Source organism: Mercenaria mercenaria, chromosome 18, assembly GCF_021730395.1.
Source record: "Mercenaria mercenaria strain notata chromosome 18, MADL_Memer_1, whole genome shotgun sequence".
Taxonomy (NCBI): Eukaryota; Metazoa; Mollusca; class Bivalvia; order Venerida; family Veneridae; genus Mercenaria; species Mercenaria mercenaria.
Window position 1 is genome coordinate 60,575,656 of NC_069378.1, and position 25,381 is coordinate 60,601,036.

Sequence of the window (25,381 nt, forward strand, 5' to 3'; positions counted from 1 at the left end):
TCATATCTGTATATTTGTTCTAAATACTGCAGAGATCTACATTATATAATCACAATTTTATATTCATTGAAAGAAACATGTAAGATTTAAAATGGAATGTTCAGTTTTTTGAAAAATGTAAACCAACATCATTTAACATTATTTAATACCTTGGAAAGATGTCTCATGACTAGCACATATCAAACACTCGGGAAATATAAGGAAGTCTGTAACTGACCAGTTCCCATACAAAAAAAAAGATCTTCCTCCATGTTATGGAAAAAAACATTTGTTGCTGTAAATCTGATAGTTCACCTTTATGCAGTGTGGTTAAAACTGCAGGGGCGGATCCAGGATTTTTTCCAGGGGGGTCCAAATGGGGAAAGGTGGGGGTACGGGGGACCTCACCCGAAAAAAATTGTGTTTCTCGGGATCAACAGAGAGCGAATTTCGAAAATTTTGAGTAAAAAAAAAAGAAGAAAAGAATCTGAAACCCATAAAAATGTAATCATCACTTCAGAAATTAGAAATTCATTATTTTGCAAATTTTCCCATGATATGAAAACGAGCATAGTGGGGGTACGGATGAACAATTTATTTAATTTATTTATTTGGGTTTTACGGTGCACCAACACAGTATAGGTTATATGGTGCCAAACAGGACTACAAATTTTGGTTTCACATCTCATTTACATCGAAATATAAACATGAGGTATGGAATCAAAATTTGCATACCTGCTGGATTCACAGAGTTATAGCAAAACCAAGTGTTAAGACCGTATTAGTCGCCTCTTACGATCATGCAAGGGTAAGGCAGTGGTTCCAATTCTTTTCATACATAGACTGTCCCAGAACCACATGGGGCACGGATGAACAAGGATGAAAAATTCATACTATTTTAAATCAGCGTTAGATACAGGGGTGTACCGTTCTAGACAAGTTCATTTATCCTTAAAATGAATTTACAATACACAGCAAGTTATGTTTGGATTCTTGGTGCCGCAGCACGTTATAATATGAGTTTTGTACTGTTTGTTCAATGGTGAGAGTGCAGCTTTACAAGTTTTCACCATTAACTTTGAAATTCTAGTGGGGTCTGGACTCCCCCTGGATCCGCCAATGGGTTTTGTACATCATTTACAAATTACTTAAATATTTTTATAAATGAAAGCTGTCAATAACATTCACATTTAATTACTAAGAAATTACTTTATTTTATGCTTTTTGGTGAAGTACTGGAATATATTGGTGAAATAAAATTTGTATTTTCTCTGCTTCTTAGAAGTGAAAAATTTTATTTATATTTTTTTGGAACTATGCCTGAATGTGAAAGAATAAGGTTTGTAAATAATCAAAATATACTTCAATAATAACAATAATAATAACAATATAACAATAACAATCAATTTATCACATGTTTGATGTAGCTGGAGAAAAATAAAGCCATAACATAATTCATACTTGTGTAATAAAGCTTTGTTGTGGTTATTTCATGTATAGGTCACATTGGTCTGTAGAATTTGGTCAAAACCAATGACAATGCATGAAATAAAATGAAAATTTGTTCGTTTTACATGTAAAATAAAAACATCTTTCACTCATGAACACCATAATATTATTCTACATTTCCACTTAATTGTGAAAATATTGCACCTAGTGTTCATTCGGTGGTACACAAATGTACTTCTATATTTCAACAAGAGGGCCATGATGGCCCTATATCGCTCACCTGTTATCATTGCACTTGAGGACAAGAAGGTCCTCAGAAAAAATATCTAAGTCCAAAGGACAGGAACAGCAAAGGGAAGAAATTTAACCAAAAAGAAAAAAAAATTCTTACAAGGTATAGATATGTCAAAATACACCTAAAAATTGGAGGTACCATCCATGTTGTACCACAGAAAAGTGGTCTCGGTTTTTCTCTACGGCCAATAATAAAAAAGTTAATAAGCTATTTATAGTAACGTAAAAGGGAAGTAATAAAAAAATAAATATTGTAAGTGAACAAAAGAAGGACCTGCCAAATAAATCTGTTGACATAAATGAAATTTCAGATCAGTATCTTCATTAGTTAAGGAGATATACCCATTTTAATTTGAAATAAAGGGAGGTAATTTGACATAAAATCAGTCCATAGTTATCTACCCTGATTGTCTCAGTCCAACTATAAACGAAACCACTATCGTGCAGACACGAAATTGTTGACGCACGCACGGACGCACAGACGACGGACGAAGGGTGATCACAAAAGTTTATATCAGATTCTGTAAATCGACCCGTTTCTAAATGGACCACAACCACATTTTTTAAATCACAGTAACTAATATAATGTACAAATTGCTGCATCAAATATTTCTACATGAATTTATGGTTCAATTACTTCCGATTATGTAAAATGACTAGACCTAGATAAAACAGTGGTATATATAATCATCAAGTGACTTGCAAGTTGCAACCTCATCCAGCATTACACAAGTAAAATGCAAGGAGTTTCCGGTTGAAGATGTTGGCCAAAGGCATACATCGATTTCAATTCCTCCTCCTGTATTTTTTACCAGCCCCTAGTTGGTCTCCATGCTCCAACAATTTTGTCACCAGAATGTATGTAGTATACTGGATGTTGGGAGGCAGTGCAACAGGACTGAAGTAGAGAAAAATGTTAATACTTTTAACCCTAACCCTGCTAAATTTCTATAATGAACTTGTCCCTCTTCCAATTTGGACAGTACCATTAACTGTTAAAAGGGGTTCTTAACAAAAAGATATTACTTGCTGAATAGCGATCAGTGCAGATCATGATCAGACTGTACAGATGTGTTCATGATCTACACTGGCCGCAAAGGCAAAAACAATTGGTTTTTTTTTTTGTTTTTTTTTGTTGGATTTAACATCTCACCGACACATGATAGGTCATTTGTGTCCAGCATGCTAAAGGTTAACTATATCCTCTCTCACTCTACTTGGGTGCAGAGAGCAAAATCTGTCAGCAATAATCAGAAGCTTGTAATAAATTCATACAACTGTGAAATCATTTCTGTTAGTCCACTTCTTCATTTTCTGCTTTATCACACACAGTTTTCTACTTTTAATATGTTTTTAACAAATATACATTTTTGTTTTCCTATAGCCTGTTCCATCATCTGCCACTTCAATTCAATTCTGAGGAATTTAAATGCTCTGGGTACAGATATAAATATGACCTACACAAGATATGATTTTTTAAAATCAAACAAGCATTCCTGGTGTGGTATGTACAAGTAGTCCTAGGCCTACTGGATATTTTCTATAGCCTATCTCATATACACATTAACTAAATACCTACAATGTCAATAGGACAAGCACAATTTGGGGCCTTGTGACATTTTACTACTCTAACAGCCTATTTAAAATTTTGCCAAATACACTTCAGTCTAATACTTACATGCCATGGGTGCAAGTACAATCCGGAGCCCAGTGGATATTTACTAAAGTCTGTTTCATAATTTGTAAGAAGATTCAATGAAAGCATAACATGATACTAAGCAAAATAGTAGCAGATTCTGTACAATAATACTTACATGCCAAGGATACAAGTATAGCCTTGAGCCTAGTGGATATTTACTATAGTCTATTTCTCCATTCCTAGCCTTCATTTTTCCTACTTCCTGAGTCATTCTGTCCATACTGAAAGGGAGATAACAACATCATTTCAAAATGACCCACATACTATTTCGATTTTGAAACGTAACAATATTACAATTACCATTTCTTTAACATACAAAACTGAAGTATAAAATATAAGATTTTTGCCATAAGTCATATTTCCTTTCATAAATCTCATAATGTTGAAAACAACCTGAAAGACCTGGGTCTACATGTACTTCAAATATGAAATAAGCGTATTTCTTTCCATTAAGTTACTTCAGTAAATAAACCTGTCCTATGCTAACTCAAACAAGAACTGTCAGAGGACAGCCTTGTAAATTGAATTAATATAAAAGATGAAAAAGGTAAACAATTTTCAATTTTTTAAAAATGCAATACAGAGTTACTGAACCTGAAGAATGCATATCAGCTCATCATAGAGGGAAAGTGTGTGAAGTTTCAATCTCTTCCCATTAGTTGGTACTGAGCTACCAGCTTACATACAAAACTTAACCAAAAATTGTTAAGTTGAAAAGAAGGGCATAATTTTGTAACAAGAAGGCCATGATGGCCCTATATCGCTCACCTGTTATCATTGCACTTGAGGACAAGAAGGCCCTCAGAAAATATATCTAATAATAAAAAAGTTACTAAAAATAAGCTATTCATAGTAATGTAAAAGGGAAGTAATTAAAAAAAAATATTGTAAGTGAACAAAAGAAGGATCTGCCAAATAAATCTGTTGACAAAAATGAAATTTCAGATCAGTATCTTCATTAGTTATGGAGATATACCCATTTTAATTTGAAATAAAGGGTGGTAATTTGACATAAAATCAGTCCATAGTTATCTACCCTGATTGTCTCAGTCCAACTAATAACAATAATGAAATTTCAAATAAGTCCTATAAGTACTTACTGATATAAATCCATTTTGATTATAATCAGGGGAGGTAATCAGATATAAAATAACTCTGGAACCTACGATTGGATCTGATTTGTCATGGAATCCAAGATTTATTGTTGTTGAAGATATTTTGGAAGTTTGTATCAAATAAAACCATAAATGAAGTCTCTATATGGCTGCAAAAGCCAAAATAGCCAACTTTGGACCTTTAACTCTAGAACCAATGAAGGAATCTGGCCAGTTCAACAAAGGAATCAAGATCTTGTGGTGATACAAGTTGTGTGCAAGTTTGGTTAAAATCAAATCATAAATGAAGCTGCTATTGTGCAGACAAGGTCAAAATAGCTAATTTTGGCCCTTTCAGGGGCCAGAACTCTGGAACCCATAATGGAATCTGGCCAGTTCAAGAAAGGAACCAAGATCTTATGGTGATACAAGTTGTGTGCCAGTTTGGTAAAAATCAAATCATAGATAAAGCTGCTATTGTGCAGACAAGGTCAAAATAGCTTATTTGGTCTTTTCTTGGGCCATAACTCTGGAACCCATAATGGGATCTGGCCAGTTCAAGAAAGGAACCGTGATCTTATAGTGATACAAGTTGTGTGCAAGTTTGGTTAAAATAAAATCATAAATGAAACCATTATCATGCAGACAAGAAATTGTTGATGCACGGACGGACTGACTGAAATGGACGACGGACGAAGGGTGATCACAAAAGCTCACCTTGTCACTATGTGACAGGTGAGCCAAAAATGCAGAGTAGAGTTAGGACCCTGTGCAACGAATATCAGATTACTAAAGTGAACAAGTGTATGAAGTTTCAATGCATTCCCATTTGTGGGTACTGATACCAGCTTATATGCAAAAACTTAACCAAAAATCACAAAGTTGAAAAAGGGGTATATTTTTAAAAAAAAACAACAGCAAAATGAAGTTACGAAACCAATGCAATGTAGGTCAGTTTTTTCACAGTGAAGAAATGTGTGAAGTTTCAATACATTCCCACAGGTGGTTACTGACGGACACGAAAGCCCATGCATGGGTGAGTCCAATAGCTCTATCTATTCTTCGAAAAGTAGAACTAAAAATTACTTTTCTGTTTTAATTAATAATAGCATAACATTCAACCTTACATTAATTCAGGATGGCCTTCCACTGGAGCTCTGCCTAAGACTGCCTGTGGCCAGTTTTCATTGGGTCCATCAAGTCCAAAAGCTGTCCAACCACAGTCTACAACTATAGTCTGTACTTCGGGTTTGTGACTCACAACAGTTGTAGCGATTTTACATGCAACATCATCAAACGTACAGGAGTTGCAGACGACTTGATTATAATCTAGAAAACATGATAAAAGATTTTACAAGATGTGGGAAAATATGAAAACCCTGTATATAAAATGCAAGAAAATGCATTATATGCCTGTATTTTTATATCATATAAAACTCTGGTATCAATGAATGCTTTGAAGAGACAAGTTAAAAAACTTGATTGGTTTAAAAGGAAATGTTATTTACCATTAAATATATAATTGCCAGGATGCATTTCTGTGAGTGTAGATAAATTGTCTATAGGTTTACTACAGGATGGTGTGGAGCCACATCCAACTACCTTACAATCTACACCATTCTTGGATAATCTGGAAATATAGTGGCAAAGCCATTCATAATGACATATATAGTGATTAAATGTCTTACACACTTTCATCCTCATTTTTTTCAAGATAAAATAGAAGAAAACAAGTCTGTTTCTAAGTCTCTTTGGGATGCACTCAAGAACCTTGGCTTGCCATCTAAGAAGTATAATACATCATCTCCTTCTAACATTGGTCTTAAAATGGATGACGATAATGAGATATGTTTTAATAAGCAAACAGGTTTCTGAGAAATTCAATGCTTTTTTACACAACAGTTGCTTCTAAATTGGTAGATAAATTGCCTAGGTCCCTCCAAAGATATGGAAGGAATTTTGTTTTTTCTTTTTACTCATATAAAGGTGTTTTTCCTAATAATTTTTCTTTTTCAGTCATGTCTGAGAATAAAATTTTAAAATATTTAAGTAAACTCAGTGTAAGTAAGTCTACTGGACTGGATGGTATTCCTTGTAAGTTTGTTAGAGATAGTGCATCTATTATAGCTTGTCCTCTCACACATATCATAAATTTGTCTTTAATTCAAGGGGTAGTACCAGATGAGTTGAAATCTGCAAGAGTTGTTCCCCTTTTTAAGAAAAATGATAAAACAGATGTTGGTAATTACCGCCCTGTGTCCATACGTATAATTTCCAAGATTTTTGAGAGGGTTGTTTATGACCAAGTTGATTCCTATCTCAATGACAAAAATTTATTGTACAAGTTTCAGTCTGGTTTCAGAAGAGGATTTTCAACTGATACATGTCTCATACATCTTTCTGATTATATCAAGTTTGAAATGGATAAAGGTCATCTCATAGGCATGATTTTACTTGATCTCCAGAAGGCATTTGACACTGTGGATCATTCTATCCTTATGAAACTTGAAGGCCTTGGTCTTGGCCTTGATGTATTATGTTGGTTCAGATCATATTTATCTGACAGACAACAACTTGTAGATGTCTCTGGAACCTTTTCTAAGCCTTGTAAAATTACTTGTGGTGTTCCGCAAGGGTCAATACTAGGACCTCTTTTGTTTTTAATTTATGTGAATGATATGTCTGCAGTGGTTAAATAAACTGTAACTCTATGCTGATGATTCTGCTATAATGGTCTCTGGTAAAACTAAGTCTTCTATTGAAAATGATCTAGCTAAAGATCTTGAAATGGTTAGTCAATGGTTAATTGAAAATAAATTGTCTCTACATCTGGGTAAAACTGGATCTATTATATTTGGTTCCAAGCCTAAACTTAGAACTAATAGGGACCTTAATATAAAGTGTAATGGTCAAAATATTAATCCTACCTCAGCTGTCAAATACTTGGGTGCATCCTTAGATCAGAGTTTAACTGGTGAATCTATGGCTAGTTCCATTATTAAGAAAGCTAATGCCAGGTTAAAATTTCTTTATAGAAAGAAGGCCTATCTTAATGAACATACTAAAAGACTTTTGGTTTTATCCCTTATTCAATGCCATTTTGACTATGTTTGTTCATTTTGGTATCCTGGTTTAACAAAATTTTGGAAGGACAAACTACAGGTTACACAAAATAAATTGATCCGATTTGTACTGAACTTGGAACACAGATGTCATTTTGAACAACATCATTTTATTTCCCTAGACTGGTTACCCGTTTCCAGAAGAGTTGAACAAATTACTCTTTGTCATGTTTTTAAAATAAAAAATGGTCAATCCCCTGATTACATGGGTCATCATATCGTTACACAGGATTCTGTTCACGCATACCAAACTAGATCTAGCCAAAATGGGTCATTTGTGCCACCGAAAGTTAAAGGTTTTGGCCTAAAGTCTTTTTCCTACTTGGGCTGCAAGTTATGGAACATGCTGCCTCCCCACATAAGACAACTGCCCAACATATCTGGTTTTAAAAGGGTGGTAAAGGACCACTTTCTTAACGATAAGCTTCATTGCTGAACTTATGTGTTCTTTCTGTTATCTAGTCCCTGGTTGTAATGCATTTTTTTAAGAAATTATATTTTTACAATGTACTGTGATATTGATGTGATATTGGTGTCTATTTATTCATCTGTCTTTCGTTTAATTAAGAATCATAAATTGATTAGTTTGAGCAATTATAATTACATATGCATAACATATACGTTATTTTATAATAATGAATTAAGTGATTTTTTTATATATATTCATGTTAATGTTTCATGCCTCTCTATGTCAGACCATATTGGTACCAAGGACCACAATGGAAATAAGAGATTTTTTTCTCTCTTTCTTGTGTCATCCTTGATATTGATGTGACTGACATAGTTCATAACACATTACTTCATATGACAACTTTTATATGTGATTATAAATTTTATTATATGCATGTATTGTAACTATGTTATGTTTGCTCAATTATCGAAATAAATCAATCTATCTATCTCATGTGGTTTGAGAGGTCCATAAAAGGATGCTGCAGATGGTATCCATACAAAAGCCCCCTGGTCTGAAAATGGTCATATGTACAAAAGCTCCCTGGTGTTTTTCCAAGGTGGACAAAAGCCCCCTGATCAGTTTGGAAGAGTGGACAAAAGCCCCCTGGTAAACTTTTCAGGGTGGACAATTCATGACTCTTGATGTCAATGCACTGACTACGCCGTGCCGACGAAAAATGCCAAAACGATTTGAGGCTGGATGTGCACCCAATGAATATTCTACCACAGTGAAGGACTTGTACTGTCAAATGTATTATGAGTTGCTCGACCTAACTATAAACTGCGTGCTGACCAGGTTTGATCAACCCGGGTACAAGACTTACAGGCATCTCATGCTGATTAAATGTTTGATTGGTGATATCTGTCTTTTGTCGATGCCATGAACTATGTCATAGATATCTACAAGAACGAAATCCAGCAGACAGCTCTACTCACTCAGCTAAAAACCCTTCAAGTGTATGCAATCAGCGACACAAAATGTGATTCCTTGCTATGTGTTGTTGAGCTTAATTATTCAAACAATGAACCAAAGTTCTCTGAAATTGTGACTTTGTTAAAACTTGTGATAGTGATGCCAGCAAATAATGCGATTAGTGAATGTAACTTCTCAGCTCTATAAGACTTATTTGCATACCAGTGTGACACAGAGAAGGTTAAACCATCTCATGACACTCTATGTGCATAAGGAGAAGACAGACAAAATTGACATGATGGAATTAAGTGGCAAATGAATTTGTTTGTGGAAATGAAACACGCTAAAGTATATTTGGAAAGTTTGTTTAACTTAGTAAAGCTAGCTATTGGTGCTAATGATGTTCTACACATATGTTGTACATTGTGTGCGATAAATTATGTAATGAAATTAAAATATATAAACATACAAGTATATAATTAGTGCTTATTTTAGAAAGAAAACAGTGAATTATGTTTTACCTTTCTAATGCCATTTGACTTAAATTCCAAAAAGATTGGATAATACCACTTTAAGTCCAGATCTTGGGCCTGATCCCCTATTTAGACATTACTGGTTCTACCCTGGCAAGACACTGTCCATATCTAACATCGTACTGCCATTACAGTGTTTAAACAAAAGAAATAAACTAGTATGTTTAATGGCTAATGCATGAGCAGTCCAAGAAGTCGCCAGATTGCACCATTTACTCTAGCTATATGCAAAATTTTCCCAAACCCCATTCATGGGAGTGGGGTACCTCTCCCAGACCCACCCCCTCCGCCGCCTCAATGCCCATATCGCCCTTGTGCTCCTGAAAGCTATAATTTAAATTACCGTATAACTTTTGTCTTGCTGAGTGAAATCCCAAACAAAATCACAAGGTCATATACTGAATAATATTCTTACATGTTTTCATTTCATGGGTCAATTAAGCCTAAAAAATTTCTTTGTTTCCGGTAACATGCTCAAAAAAAAATTAGGGTAGGTAGGTCAGAAAAATTTTTTTTTGGAATTTTTTTTATTATTAAAGGGAGACTTTTCAGAAATTAGTTTTGTTTCAAAAAATGAATATAAATAAGGGGGTTATGCCTTTAGAGCATCAGTAATTTGATTTCTAACATCACTGGCCCTGTGTAATGTACTAAAGGTGCAGTTTTGCAACTTTTTGTTAAAAAGTTGAAAAATATTCTCCAAGGCCATAAAAACATTTCGGGTTGAGCCAAAAATTTAGAGTAGGCCAGGATACTGGGGAAAAAAAAACAATTTTTTTTTACACCTTACTTCTAGAAATAAATGTGTCACAAATATCTAAGCTCTTTATGCATATTTTTGAAGGAAAAACCCAGACTTTGTGTGAAAAAGGGCAGTAAGCATGAACAGTAGAAAAACTGTAACTATGTTAGAGTTACCCACCCTCCTGATAACTACTTTCTGTTTTAAACAAGCATTTCTTGCGTAAAAAGAATAACCTGAACTTAACTATATCAGGGCTATTAATTATCTTATAATTATTATTATTTCTTAATACACAATGTTTGAAATACACATGCAATGTTTGAATTTCTACTAATTTAAAAAATAATGTTTGAATGTTACTAAAAATAACTCAACTGTCTTTCAACACAAGAAATGTGATTTTCCAACTTTCTGTTTAAAACAAACATTTTACTGACAATGAATGTGTAAGAAGAATAATCTGGCATTACATTCAAGGCAATTTGGTATGAAATTTTACAAAATTTAAAGAATCCTTATAATTAATCATTATTTTATACCATAATCATTATGTTTGGATGTGTAAGTTAGGTCTATCTATACTGTCTGATCCATGTTTTTTCCCTGGTTTCTCTTTAAAAATAAAACAATTCCATTGGTATTAAACATCATTCTAAAGAACTGTGATGACTATAACAGGAACTTTTGTAATTTTCAGAATACAATATCATTATCTTTGATAAAACCATCTTTAAAAAATCTATTTTGACATAATTTGTATTTATTATTCTTTGGATATCATAAAACTTATTAAAACAACTTATTTAACATTGTTTTTTTTGGAAGTGGTGATTTTGCCCATTTTTTGTAAACTGAAAAATACATTTTTGCCCAGCTGTTTTAAAAATTAAAAAATGATCCTTAACTGACCCTAGAATAATGTGAACCACTATTCACAAAACACTCGATCTGTAACAAAAGAATTAGGCGGATCATAAAGAAAATGATTAAAAATACATGCTCCATTACAACGTTCTGTAATGTTAAAGAAATATTGATATAAGATATCATCTAGAGGACCTAGATTGCTCACCTGAGTCAACTGGCTTGAATAATTATGGTACAGGGACATGCAAGGAAAATGTCTGTTTTTGTAACTGGGTCATTACGTGGTTTCTCACCTGAAGACTTTAAAAGTTTCTACTGTATACAACTGATGTTCAGTAAAATTTAAGTGGGGGCATTTGGCCCCATTTAGGGGCTGCTAGAGCTAAAATTTACTTCTTTTTATGAACAACTGGATGGATCTTTATCAAACCTGATCTGTAGCATCCTTACTATGTCCCCTTCTAAATTTATTTAAATTAGGACAGTCAGTCCCTTTTAGGGGCAGCCTGGGCTAATAATAAAAGTATTTCTCATGAACCAACATATGGAACTTCATCAAACTTGGTCTGTAGCATCATTATATGGTCCTCTTCCAATTTTTTTCAAATGGAGGTGTTTGGCCTACTTTAGGGGCCGCTACAGCTCAAAACTGAAATGCCTTTTAATAACTTCTTTTCATAAACTGCTAGACAGATCTCCATCACATTTGGTTTGTAACATCATTATTAGGTCCTCTATCATCTTTGTTCAAATGGGGGCACTGCTAGAGCTAAAAATAGTAAAGATTTTAAACAACTTCTTTTCATAAACAACTGGATGGATCTTCATCATGCTTGGTCTAGAGAATTATTACAAGTTCCTCTAGCAAATTTGTCCAAATGAGGGCACTTACCCATAGCTAGTAACTGAAATATCTTTAAAAGACTTCTCATGAACCACTTGATGGATCAAAACTTGGTCTGTAGCATCGCTGTACAGTTCTCTCCCAACTTTGTTCAAATGTTTCTGCTTGGTCCCTTTTAAGGGGACACTTAAATTACTTCTTATCCTGAATTGTTCTAATGGTAATGTATTTTTGGGCCCTTACAGCAAAACATAGAAAAAATACTTAAATAACTTGTATTTCAATGAACTTCAGGATATTCACCAACTGGTTCAGAAGCAAGATCAGAACTGGGAACTTGTTTATAATTTATTTCTGTGGAATCCATGTATAAACATGCTATTTTCTAGCATAAATAGCTTTTAAATTATCAAATTATTTAACAGATTTGAAAAGTGGGGGTAGGTGTTGAGTAGGGGTAGGATGTGGGTTGAGCAAATCTCAATCAAATCATGAAACAATATAAGATGTAAGTGTAAGAAATGTGAAAAAATTGGCAGAGTGGTTGTTGTGGCAGCAGTGTGATTCTACATAGGGGTGGCTTGAGGGAGAGGATCGAGGTATGGGTGTTCCAAGAATGAGTGTGAGATATGTAAAAAAAGAATCTAAAAATAGCTTTTGGAACTGTGTGTGTGGATGGTGTGTGTGTGGGGGGTGGGGGGGGGGGGGGGGGGGGGGGGGGGGTAGGGGATAATGGGCAGGTGAAGGAGGTGTGAGGGGGAGGTGTTATGGGTGGGAAATTGGTTGAGGTAGGGTTAGAAGTGACTGTATGAGGGATACCTGGACTAGAAAACTTTACAAACTATAAGTCAATACGAGAAGAGTGCCATAAAACTTTAACAAACACTATTACAAAAGCTGGCTGCAGTGTCCTTGACCTTTGAGGTACATGACCCTGAACCAATATATAAGAGAAGTAATTTCAACAGCTCAGTTGTCACTAAAAAATCTTTCGAGTCATGCAGTGTTTTATGAAGTCCTAATCATTAGGCTATGATGATGCCATTTGTATGACGTTTTTATGATTTTTATTTTTAAAACATACACATTATCCTTTTTATGCCCCCGAAGGGAGGCATATTAGTTTTCAACTGTCTGTTCGTTCGTTAGTCACAACATTAACTTTTTGCATGAAGGTACTTTACTCGTGAAACACTGCACCCAGGACAATCAAACTTCACATGCTGATAATACTTATTGAGTACATGACCCCTACTGACTTTGGGGTCACCAGGTCAAAGGTCAAGGTCACCAGGTCAAAGGTCAAGGCGCTGCGGGGGCATTTGTCACCATAAGAGACAGCTCGTTTTCAAGCTGATTTTCTCTACTTAAGATACCGATCTAATTTTGCAAAACATTCCCATCTTATTACTGTATTATTACAATTAATTTAAATTAAACGCGGTTTCTTGTCGCCTGCATATAGAAAACTCCTATTTTTTGTACAGTTTTATGTAACTTTTTTTCTGGTAATTTTTAAATAAATACCCAAATTCAATTCATATAGTTGTTAAGTTTTCTATACAGAGTGATGCACAAACTTCCCTATGGGGGAAATAATAAGATATAAAAATTAAAACATTTGTGTCATACATATCTTGTCATTTTTTCAGTGGCAGATTATGACAAACACAGTCAAATAGCAGAGAATAATTGTGTTACAAACACGAAAACAGGTAATTCGCTATCGTTACAGACTGCAAATATAGATGATATTTCTTTGTTTCAGCGTAAAACTGAAACATCTTTCATGAGTGCACACCAGATGCAGTATGTTTTATGAGTGACATAGCCACGAGGGAAATGGAAGCTTTGATGTTTGGTTGGCATAAAATCTCTTGCACTCATTAATCTTCGCTAATATTTTTGGACGTCAAAATAACTGATATATTTAGACAATGGCACAGTACTGTAGTGGTAAAGCCTCCATCTTACAAGCATATTACCATGGCTTCAAATTCAGTGCATATAGGTTTTTTGATCAATGTTATGTAATTGTATAGAAATTACTTTATTCTTACTATATTTTCTGAAACGTATCATTTTTCTTGAACTGTCCATTGAATAAACAAACACCTGTCCGGTCCTGAAGATTTTAGTTGACATTTTGTAGAACGATTTACCAACATGTACGTAGAAGCTATTGAATATTTATTTCAATAAATGAATTATAAATCATGATTAGTATGACAATTTTCTTGTCTGTTAAATTTAAAGATACAATAAAGAAAATAGATATGGTCAGACAGAGGATGTGAATTTATTGATATTTCAATATTCGTATCATTATTTAAGTTCAGACACCAAAAATTAATTTACGGAAATATACAGAATATTCAAGAGAGCCAGGTCAAAACTTACGAACAATACTGGGTTGTCTGACATTCACGCATTTAGAGTTGCCTACTGATTGAATATTATACATGCACTTTAGCTTACCAAACGTTACTCCAATGTTTATCTTCGTGGTGTTCATAGATCAAGTACATTTTTATTGTGGTCATATGATATTTGGATACTGAGTATGACATCTCACTCCCATGTTTCGGTGATGCTAACAATAAAAGTTCACTCTACAACATTTCAAATTTAACTTGGTTTTACTGACTTTATATAACTTACTTTATCTAACAGGATATGGAGGTACCTGGAAGAAGGTCTGAAGTGCCATTCAAAGGCCAAGAAGAAAGATCAAGTGTTGAAGACAGTAAAGTGTTCTGTCAGCCATGTAGCAGTGATGAAGACTGGGCGTTCGCAGTGGGATACTGTCAAAACTGTAGTGAGTATTTCTGCCAGACATGCTTAAAACTTCATTGTAAACAGTCTATAAGCAAACATCATGTGATCTTAGAAGGTGAAAATATGCCTGGAGAAAAAGTATCTTCACACCCTCTTGGTACTTGTTCGGAATTCTGTTCTCGGCACACCAATGAAATCCTGAAATTCTACTGTCCCTCCCATGATGATGTAGGGTGTGGTGACTGTATAGTGCTGGAACATAATACATGCAGAGTAGAACGTATCCAAGATATCTCCAGCAACTACTACAATGGGCCTGAACATGGGGATTTACAAAGAAAGGTTGAACAGCTCTGTGAAGATATAAAAAATGTAGCTAAAGAAATGAAAGAGAGCAATGAAAACAAAAATGAGTCATATTCCAAAGCTTTAGAAGATATATCAGCATTCAGAAAAGAGATAAATGATCATTTTGACAGAGCAGAAGCTGAAATAATAGCTGATCTAAACAACAGAAGAGAAGAAGATGAACAACTACTGTCAAAACTGACAAAAATGAAACAATGTTTGGAAAGGGATATCATGGAAATGCAAAAGAAATTACAGCTTCAGTCAAATAAAGCAAATGATGTGTTTGTGGCAGCAAAGAAAATAAAGAAACAAATTGCAAGAACTGACAGCAGTGTCAAGCAGATGTTACAAAACTGCCAAATACATGTAGATCAGTACAGATTTAAACCATCCTCCCATATCAAAAATATCATTTCATCTGCTACTTCATTAGGAGATGTAACAGAATATGAAAGCCTGAAAACTGATCAGTCAGTTCTGGAGGATCAATCCAGAAGAGACACAGGAAAGCTAACAGAGTGCAGAAGCAAGAACCATTCTGATATTAAGAGTCTAGAAGACATGGAACCGGAACAAGAAGACATGGAACCAGAACTAGAAGACATGGAACCAAAATTTGAAAGTGCAATCCAGATAATATCCACTGAAGATACATCAGATTGTGCTATTCTTGCATCAGCCATAATTTCACCCAGTAAGATAGTACTAGCAGACTGTGCTAACTACTGTGTGAAAATAGTTGACACTGAAAAAAAGAAGCTAGAAGCCCGGTATGAACTGAGTAGTCAACCAAAAGATGTAGCTACTATCTGTGAGAACCAGCTTGCAGTTTTACTTCCAGATGAACAAGAAATTCTAATTCTAACACTCATACATAATATGTTCACAGAAATTCGACGCATTAAGATAAAGTACTGGGGTGGAAAAATCCTTTTTCAAAAAGGAACATTCATAACAGCGTATGACCATGGTGTAGATATTCTGGATACTGATGGAAAGTTAATAAAAACTATTCCTACAGAACAACATAAATTTCTTAAGAGCATAGCATTTGCTCCTGATTCAATGTCATTTTATGCATCTTATTTCTGTCAGACAAGTCTTACATGGCCTAACATTGTTCAGAAGTATGATTTGGCTGGAAATCGCTTAGCAGAATACACCAGTTTGGATGAAAATCTTGAAAGTGTTCGAGGTATCACTGTAGCTAAAGATGGTACAGTGATTATGTGTAACTATGGTGCAAACTTAATTTCTGGTAACATTCATTTGTTGTCTCCAGATTGCAAGTTGATAAAAGAAGTTTTAACAAACAACAATGACATGAATCCATTTTGTGTTTCTTTTTGTGATGAAACCAAAAGGCTTTTTCTTTGTAACAAAGATATTATACATCCATACAGGAATAATGTTCTGAAAGTTTTTCAGATGAAATAAGTGTATTGAACTGGAAACAAGAGGGCCTAGGTTGCTCACCTGAGAAACACACCATAACAGTGTTAACATGTCTGACCTAGTGATTTCATGGCAACAAATATTCTGGCCAATTTTCATTAGAACTGGACCAAAAATGTGGTCTCTTGAGTTTAAACAAGTATCTTCTTTGACATGCCCTAGTGACCTAGTTTTTGACCCCAGATGACCTATATTCAACATGACCTAGATTTCATAGAGGCAATCATTCTGGTCAAATTTCATGAAAATCAATTGAAAAATACAGCCTCTATCGCATACACAATGTTTTTTTTTGTTTTGACCTAGTGACCTACTTTTTAAAACCAGTTGACCCATTTTTGTACTTGACCTAGATTTTATCAGGGCAATCATTCTGACTAAATTTCATGAAGATCAATTGAAAAATACAGCTTCTATGGAATACACAATGTTTTTTTTATTTGACCTACTGACTACTTTTTGACCCCAGAAGACCCATATTTGAACTCAACCTAGAATTCATTTAGGCAATTATTCAGACCAAATTTCATGAAGATCAATTGAAAAATACAGCCTCTTTCGCATACACAAGCTAAATGTTGTCAGACGACAGACAGACAGACGCCGGATATTGAGCGATCACAATAACTCACCTTAGCCTGAGCTTAAAAGTGAAATGTGTAACTATGTACATTTATACATAATTAGTGTAAAACTGACAACACAAGAGGTTGTTTTACACGAAAAATGCCTGTCTCCCACCACTTACAATGCAGAAATAGTAAAATTCCACATATCAAGGGCAATAACTCCAGCAATATACACAGTGAGACTTTGCAGAGGTAATTCCTGTGAAGTTTGGTGGAATTCCAACCAGTGATATAGAAGAAATTGCACAAAAACTTTAACCTGAAATTTTAAGTAAAAAGGTGTGTATGTGGAAGGGATATCGACATAGACGAGGATGCCAGTTTGAGTAGGATAGCTCTCTATCTTAGATATTTTCTTCAAATGTAGAAAATCCTCCTGTATTTAATTTTACTAGATATATTAATTGTATATGTAGAGCTAGCTACATTCATGATTAAATTTCATGCAATAACAGTCCATTGTTTAAAACTTCTAGTTTTTTAAAGGTCGTACACATTTATAATGTGTTTAGCTTTACATGTATACAGTGTGTACTATTTTAATGTACTATTTTAAACCTAATGCAAAGTATTGTTAATACATATAAACTTGTTTATCTTATGTAGCACTTGTTCATATTTTCAAATATGAAATTTTGGTCTATTATAACTTTAACAATAGTGACTAGTTAGATATGATTGGAAACAATCTTATGATATCTGAAGATGACATAAACAGACACACTGACTTCATGCAAACAATTCAAAAAAGAAATATTCTAAATGTAAGCAGACAGTAATTCAAAAGATTAAAATGTTTCTGCAATACAGTATTTGAACAGGGAAATTAATATGAAATGAGTATGTTAGTGATAACTTACAAAATCTGAACAGAAATAAATATTTCAAATATTGGCTAACCATACATGCCATATCTCCCACCGGGAGGCTTTTTCTCCCGTATTTTCAGTATATCTCCCGGTCTCCCGCCGGGACATGAAAACCTCCCGTAAAAAAATAAATTCAGAAAAAAAGTCCTCTGTCGAAAAATCGTATCTCGGACCCAATGTAGACCTTTAGAAAATACTTGAAATTCAATATCGAGTAGCCCGGAAATACATTTCAAACATAATTTTCATACTTGTCTATAATCCCTAGCTTGTTTATCGAGAGATACACGCCTGAGGCATTAATGAAAAGAGACATAAATATGAACTTCGTATCAAATATGCTACTGACCATACAACATTTAACATTTTGACTGATACATAAATATTTACTTAATATTTAAAGTGCTGACTTGCAACATTTGAACAGATTTACAAAAATGAACTAAGTATCTGAAGTGCTGACTTACAAGTATTGGTCAACAAAATTTGAACAGAGATATATATGCAAATTGAGTATTGTTAGTGCTGTCTAACAGCTTGAACAGAGATATATATGCAAATTTAGTATTGTTAGTGCTGTCTTGCAACATTTGAACAGAGATATATATGCAAATTGAGTATTGTTAGTGCTGTCTTGCAACATTTGAACAGAGATATATATGCAAATTGAGTATTGTTAGTGCTGACTAACAGCTTGAAGAGAGATATATATGCAAACTGAGTATTGTTAGTGCTGTCTTGCAACACTTGAACAGAGATATATATGCAAATTGAGTATTATTAGTGCTGTCTAACAGCTTGAACAGAGATATATATGCAAATTGAGTATTGTTAGTGCTGTCTTGCAACATTTGAACAGAGATATAATATGCAAATTGAGTATTGTTATTGCTGTCTTGCAACATTTGAACAGAGATATATATGCAAATTCAGTATTGTTAGTGCTGTCTAACAGCTTGAAGAGAGATATAAATATGAGCGGAGTATACCAGTGGTGACCTACAACATTTGAACAGAGATATAAGTACAAGCTGAATATTGTTAGTGCTGACTTACAAAATTTGAAGAGAGATATAAATACGAGCTGAGTATTGCTAGTGCTGACTTTCAACATTTGAACAGAGTTGCAGATACAAATCGAATATCTAGGGTGCTAGCAAACAATATTTAAAGTGGAATTATATGCATTTTTCAAGTAAAGATCATGCTTAAATAGATGTGTTTGTAAAAAGGGTGAAGGAAATTATAGCTTTTAACCCAACATACCAAACTCTTCCTGTTACCAGTACGAAATAATAAGTTTCCAAATATGACTTTTCTTATTTTGAGTGGGGCAGTCTTTTTAAAAAACGTCACACTGCAAGCAGGAGTTGCTTCCCTTCTACTTCAGAAATTTCCATTTTCAGGTAAGGGAGATCATTGCGCAGAAGACTGAAAAAATATCTATTATTTTATCCGTCCATTTTCTTTATTTTTAAAGCATCAACTTTAAATACTAATGCGGCATTATCGTTAATTTAACACATCTAAATGCACAGCAACCGAAAGTTGCTTTTATAGAATACTCACCCAAAACACACTATATGCAGTATTAGATGCACATAATGCCACTTTAAAGGTAGTTCTGCATGTTCAGGAAAGTATTGGCTAACAACATATGAATAGAGTTGTAAATAAAAACTAAGTATTTAACATGCTGACTTACAACATTGGTGGATCTGTTTGTTTAATACCACACTATAATGACAAATGAAAAAGATTCTGACTGGTCTTCACATCATATTTTGTGTGAATGAGCATATATTATTTTATAACAAGCGCTTGTTTTTGAGTCTGTAGTTACTGATCTTAATACAATTTTGCCATTCACTTGTAAATGCTGATGAATGAAAGTGTTTAGCTTATATTAAACCTTTTTTTCCATGTACAAAATAATATATAGCAGATGTATGTATTAATATATTCAAACATGGTGTAGTGGTTAAACATCATAACCCTAGTGAATTATTCTATGTGGAGTAAAACCTACTCAGATGGTTTGAATAAATTAAAACATGTTTTTTTTATATATTATTTTGATTCTAATATACCTTTTATGTAAATAACTTGTATGAAATAGTGAAAAAAAATTTCTTTGCACCAAACTGTAGGTCAATGTGATATCAACGTAACCAAGGTTACACACCACCCAGTATAATTTAAGAGTGCCTAGACATCCAGAAAATGAATCTGTGCACCTAGTAATCGATTCAGAGTGTGTGAATTAAATGTAACTTTGTTTCACTATATTATTTCAATTCTGAAATGTATTTTGAATAAAATAGTAGATCAAATATAGTAGAATTCTTTCTCATACGGTGCCAAATAATACATGTAGGTCGCTCTGACATCAATATTACCATGCCTGTCAAGGTTTTTCTATGATCTGACTTTGAGGCCTATTTTGGATTCCATATGACCCAATTTAAAATTTTACATTGTTTGAATAAAGACAAACATTTCAACCAGGTTTCAATGTTTTTCTATCTTTTGGCTTCCGGTGAGCTAAACTTTTTAAGTTGAAAAAAAAAAGAAAACCATAAAGTACCTGTTTTTCAATGCAATAAGTCTATCAGATGTTTCTTTTTGTGTTCTATTCTTTTGCTCAACATCTGGTGTGTAAGAATTTCCACAGTGTGTGTAAAGTCCCTGAAATTTAACATTAGGGGCGTCGTCTGCTGTTTTTGCAATTTCTACCGCTTCCTCTTTACTCCATAAACAGCCAGCTAAAACAGAAAAATAAAAGGACTGTGATGCAAGGAAACTGGTTACTGTTAATATAAAACTGTCATAAATTGTTCTTCAGATTCCATGAGTTACTACTAGTTTCCATTCAACTTTCAAAACTTGTATTTGCTTTAAGAAGTTTTGCAATTATACGAGTTTACAAACTGTTACAGCCAACATTCAAAACATTTCATAATATCAATTTATTGCGAAACTATACTGGTACATGAATTTAAGAAATTACAACTTCGCAAACAAAAGGGTTTTTTTATTTGCTAAATGTAAGTTAAATCATTACTCATAATATGATCTTGTAATTACAATCTAGGTGTGAGAGGCCCCAGGTTTAATTCCCGGCCAAGGCTGAAATATTTTCAGTCTGTTACATGTAAACATAAACAAAGTTTTGCTCTACCAACAAATGTTTCCCCTCCATTCAATACCTAAATATTAAAGCATTTTCAAACAAGACATATACATACTTCTTCCATACCCACAATCCACTTCTAAGAACACAGACCATTGTTTTCCCTCCTTCAGTGGGGTAGCTATCAGTCCTTTCAGCCCTTGTAATGAATCAACCATCACATGAAACTCTTCCAATCTATTTGCTAGATTAATTAGCCTCCTGAAATTATTATTAATATTTTAAATGAGGACTGGTTGCTTATAGTTCTCAATTTCTCAATTGGATAGACAAAAGCAATATTCACGTTATAAAGAGACATTGTTTTGCAATTGATCAAATTTTGGTGATGATAATTTTGTATTTCTTAATACTTTGAGTGTCTTCACTTTGTGTGTTGCTTTTTTGTGGAAATTAGTAAAAAAAAAAACAATGATCAAGACTTTAACCCAATCCAATAAACATGTAGCCAATATAAGTTGTTAGAATTTTCTCTACATTCTAGCATAAAACTGCTGTTCTTGTCACTTTTCAAAGGGTGTTTCAACAGGAGAGAAAATGTGTGTTGACAGACAGATTCTTGCACTCACGTGCTTTTAAAATACCTTTTTGTAAATGCGCATTCTGTAGCAAAGCGTAAACATATTATGGCCCCAAAAACGAATAATTAAAAAAACGTTAAGAAGCAACTCAAGACATTCCCATGTATTTCATGAAAATTTAACAACCCTGAGTGACAATTAATGTATTCATTTATCAGTTTTTACGCGTTTTATCTTCAGAATCCCTTGGGATACATTTGTATCCTCGCCTACAAAGCTCAGTCACCAATCAATCCCTTAGGATTCTGAAGATGTTATAACACAAAAAAAAATGTGCTAACCCTACAGTAGGATTTAAGCTAATGAACCCTTTATACTGAAAATCACAAAGAGCAGAGCTTACTTGGAAATTCTTTCTTTTACAATTGGGCTTCCCCAGATAATGTCTTCGAAACCATTGTCAGCATAAAATATTGCCTCGTCAATTGTAGATACAACAACTTTCCTCTTTGTTCCGTTTGTCATCAGTTCTCCTCCTTCTCTACAAAACAAAACAATACATTAAAACCCAGCAAAGAACAAAAAGTCAGATATGAAAGGACTGGCTGCTTGAGATAAGTGGCTACCTAATTCAGGTGAGTGCTAAGGCAGGTTCAACTATATACATAACTAAGCCACTGTCCCTACAGCACATGCCAGTATGCTAATATCAGAAGGATCACACAGATATGAAATACAAAGTAAATACTGTGAAATCATTTGATTTCGTGATCATGAAATTTCGTGGTTTTGGTCAAAACGGCAATTTCGTGGCGATATGAATTTGTGGATTACAACTTTTGAACATAAAGTGAATGGGAATTTTACTTGTTCGTTGGGATTAAATTTTGTGGATTGACTCAACCACAAAATCCACGAAAATTAGTCCCCCACGAATATTAATGATGTCACAGTAGTATTCATCTAATACTTTCTACAGGATTTCAGATGAACCTCTATTAAACAGTCACTTTCCTTAAGTAGCCAGTCAGCTAACTTCCCAAATTGACATTTTGTTCCAATTATAACTTACCTTAAAGGCTATCCTAGAATTCCCTGTATACGAGATGGGCAAAATTTTTTCCAATAATAGAACTTTTTCAAACTTTGGATATTGAAGGACAATCATCTAAGAAACAAAACTATGCAATAAAAATCATAGGTCACCTATACTGAATAAGAGTTATCTGCCCTTGAAAACGTCATTTCTGGTTCTATTATTGGAAAAAATTTCACCCCAAATTTTAGCATACATCCTTAAGCAGCCACACTGTGCAACTCCATTGGTTGGCTTCTTAATACAGATTTGACTTAGATAACATAAAAATGTATTGTGAAAATTTACACATAACATTTCACTTTTTTCTCTTCATCTTTTGTGATAAGCACCCCTTTTAACAGTTAATGGTACTGTCTTAATTGGAAGATGGACAACTTCATTAAAGAAATTTAGCAGGGTACGTGTTAAGAATATGTGAAAAGTAAGTGTTTGTGTTTTGGGACAAGATGCACATTAATATTCACCATTATTTGGAATATAAGGAAGTGGCATTATTTTGTGAATATAAGTGAAAAATTAACATTCTGAATATCAACTTCATTAATCATTTAAACATACTTTGTTTTGTGTGTTTTCATATGAGGCCTCAGCTCCACCCCCATCTCTTTGCATCTGTCAGTCATCCGTTGACAATTTCTCTTAACTTTGTCAATATCCACCAGCATACATGGTGTCTCTAGCTCGTGAATTGTTTTAGGCAGTTCTTCTGTCATCTTTAGATCCTAAATCTGAAAAAAAAAATCAGATTTCTTCAGTTTTCAAATCTTGTTTTTGTTTTTCTTACAGGAAGACTAATAGGTTTCTCTGTCTTTAGACTTAAGTTGATGTGTTTGTGACTATACTTTTATTTCAAAGTAAACCTATAAACATTCAACATATAAATATTTTCTAACTAAGCACTGTTTGTGCCTTCAACCGACATTGTGTAAACAATTTTCAGGACAACATTCCATAAAATAAAATAAACTTCTACAAGATTGGTTTCCTTTTAACTGAAATGATCATATATTCTCTTTAAAAGATATAATGATTTTGAAAGGAAACAGCAAAGTTTGATATTATGCCTGAATGCTTTGATGCCATGATGTTGCAGTGATGTTGTGAGGGTTATATGTGTTGTGATAGGCTGTCAAAATAATTATGTAAATTTTTGTTAAAACCATTGAAAATGCATGAAATAAATAAGACGAAGCCATGTTTGTTTACATATAAAATCTAAATCTTAAACTCCTGAACAAATAATCTTACTTTCGGGTCATTAATTAATTATTCTAGTAGAGAAAAACCTGCACGTACAATATTCAATAAATGAATACATGGCAGTATCGATATCATTATTAGGTGTAGGCAGTGGCTACGATTACGGTACCGTAATCCTAGCCTTCGATTCTAGGACTACGGAAGTTCCGTATTTCTAGACACCTATGAGGATAGGCTAGGATTACGGAAGTACTTAAGAGGCATCAAATGTATGTTAGGACATGCATAAATGTTATCGTAAACTTACTTATTTCATTTAAAATACCGTGTTTTTTTTTCATGCCTGCCCTATTATTTCGCATTATCGATCAGTCATTTTGGGTTAGTATAATCTTAAAGAAACAGGCGGAATCAACATCCGTATACAAAAGTTTTTCTTTCCAAAACCACAATAATAAATATAATAATAAATATTTTTTTTTTTTTTTAAATTGGCAGACGAATGAAGAATTATATATATTCTTAATAATAGCTCAAAAATATTTTTTAAAATATTCTTTCCTTAAAAGTTTATGATTTGATTTTGCCAGTCACTTTAGATTTCCTCGCATATAGAATCGGGCGAAATCAACACCTGTGTATGTTTTCATATTTCGTTTTCGCTATTTTAAGTGAAAAAAAAGTAAGTTTACAACATCATTCATGCATGTCTTAACATATATTTGATGCCTTTTAAATACTTCCGTAATCCTAGCCTATTCTCATAGGTATGTCTAGGAATACGGAACTTCCGTAATCCTAGAATCGGAGGCTAAGATTACGGTAACATAATCGTAGCCACTGCCTTAGGTAACGTAATCGTAGCCACTGCCTTAGGTGTAATCTCTGCACAACTTCTGAGATTCTGGACACTGCAAATCAACCTACAATATTTCTTTCACTGATGAAACAAGAAAGCAATTTTAGACCTTATTCAGGAAACTTTCTTTCAACTGCCATACCTTGTTCGATCGTGTTCATGCATATACAGGTACACTAATTAATGGTTTACACAGGTCAGCAGCCTCAGTGTCATTTAAATGTCACTCGTGTTGGACTTGTTACTAAGCGAAATTTACATATTGTCATGAGAAAAACAATGTTCCTGACGAAACATATATGTAAGTTCTTTGAGTCTTACCATAAAGTAATGTTGATATATTTTGCAATTAAATAATAACTGGGGCTTTTCGACCAGCTAATTTTTACACCTCCTCACAACTCTTCCCAAATGAAGGTAAACTTGTAATTCAAA

General features: G+C 33.8%; 2 protein-coding genes across 3 annotated transcripts; one reads left to right on the top strand and one right to left on the bottom strand.

Annotated features, from left to right (window-relative positions):
- On the bottom strand, positions 1-25,381 carry LOC123538451 (D-threo-3-hydroxyaspartate dehydratase-like). Of its 2 annotated transcripts, none has more exons than XM_053530349.1 (9): positions 25,268-25,381; positions 23,446-23,615; positions 22,192-22,329; positions 21,323-21,468; positions 20,662-20,839; positions 6,024-6,145; positions 5,643-5,844; positions 3,537-3,642; positions 1-2,620 (listed from the first exon to the last, which is right to left on the bottom strand). In XM_053530349.1, the coding sequence occupies exons 2-9, from the start codon at positions 23,598-23,600 to the stop codon at positions 2,531-2,533; spliced, it is 1,137 nt and encodes a 378-aa protein (XP_053386324.1). In that variant the 5' UTR covers positions 23,601-23,615; positions 25,268-25,381; the 3' UTR covers positions 1-2,530. The 2 variants fall into 2 exon arrangements, with proteins under 2 accessions (XP_053386324.1, XP_053386323.1); XM_053530348.1 differs by having other exon boundaries at positions 25,237-25,333.
- Positions 10,657-20,506, top strand: LOC128550725 (uncharacterized). Its single transcript, XM_053530346.1, has 3 exons — positions 10,657-10,766; positions 13,645-13,707; positions 14,666-20,506. Exon 3 carries the CDS (start codon positions 14,669-14,671, stop codon positions 16,556-16,558), a length of 1,890 nt encoding a protein of 629 aa, XP_053386321.1. The 5' UTR covers positions 10,657-10,766; positions 13,645-13,707; positions 14,666-14,668; the 3' UTR covers positions 16,559-20,506.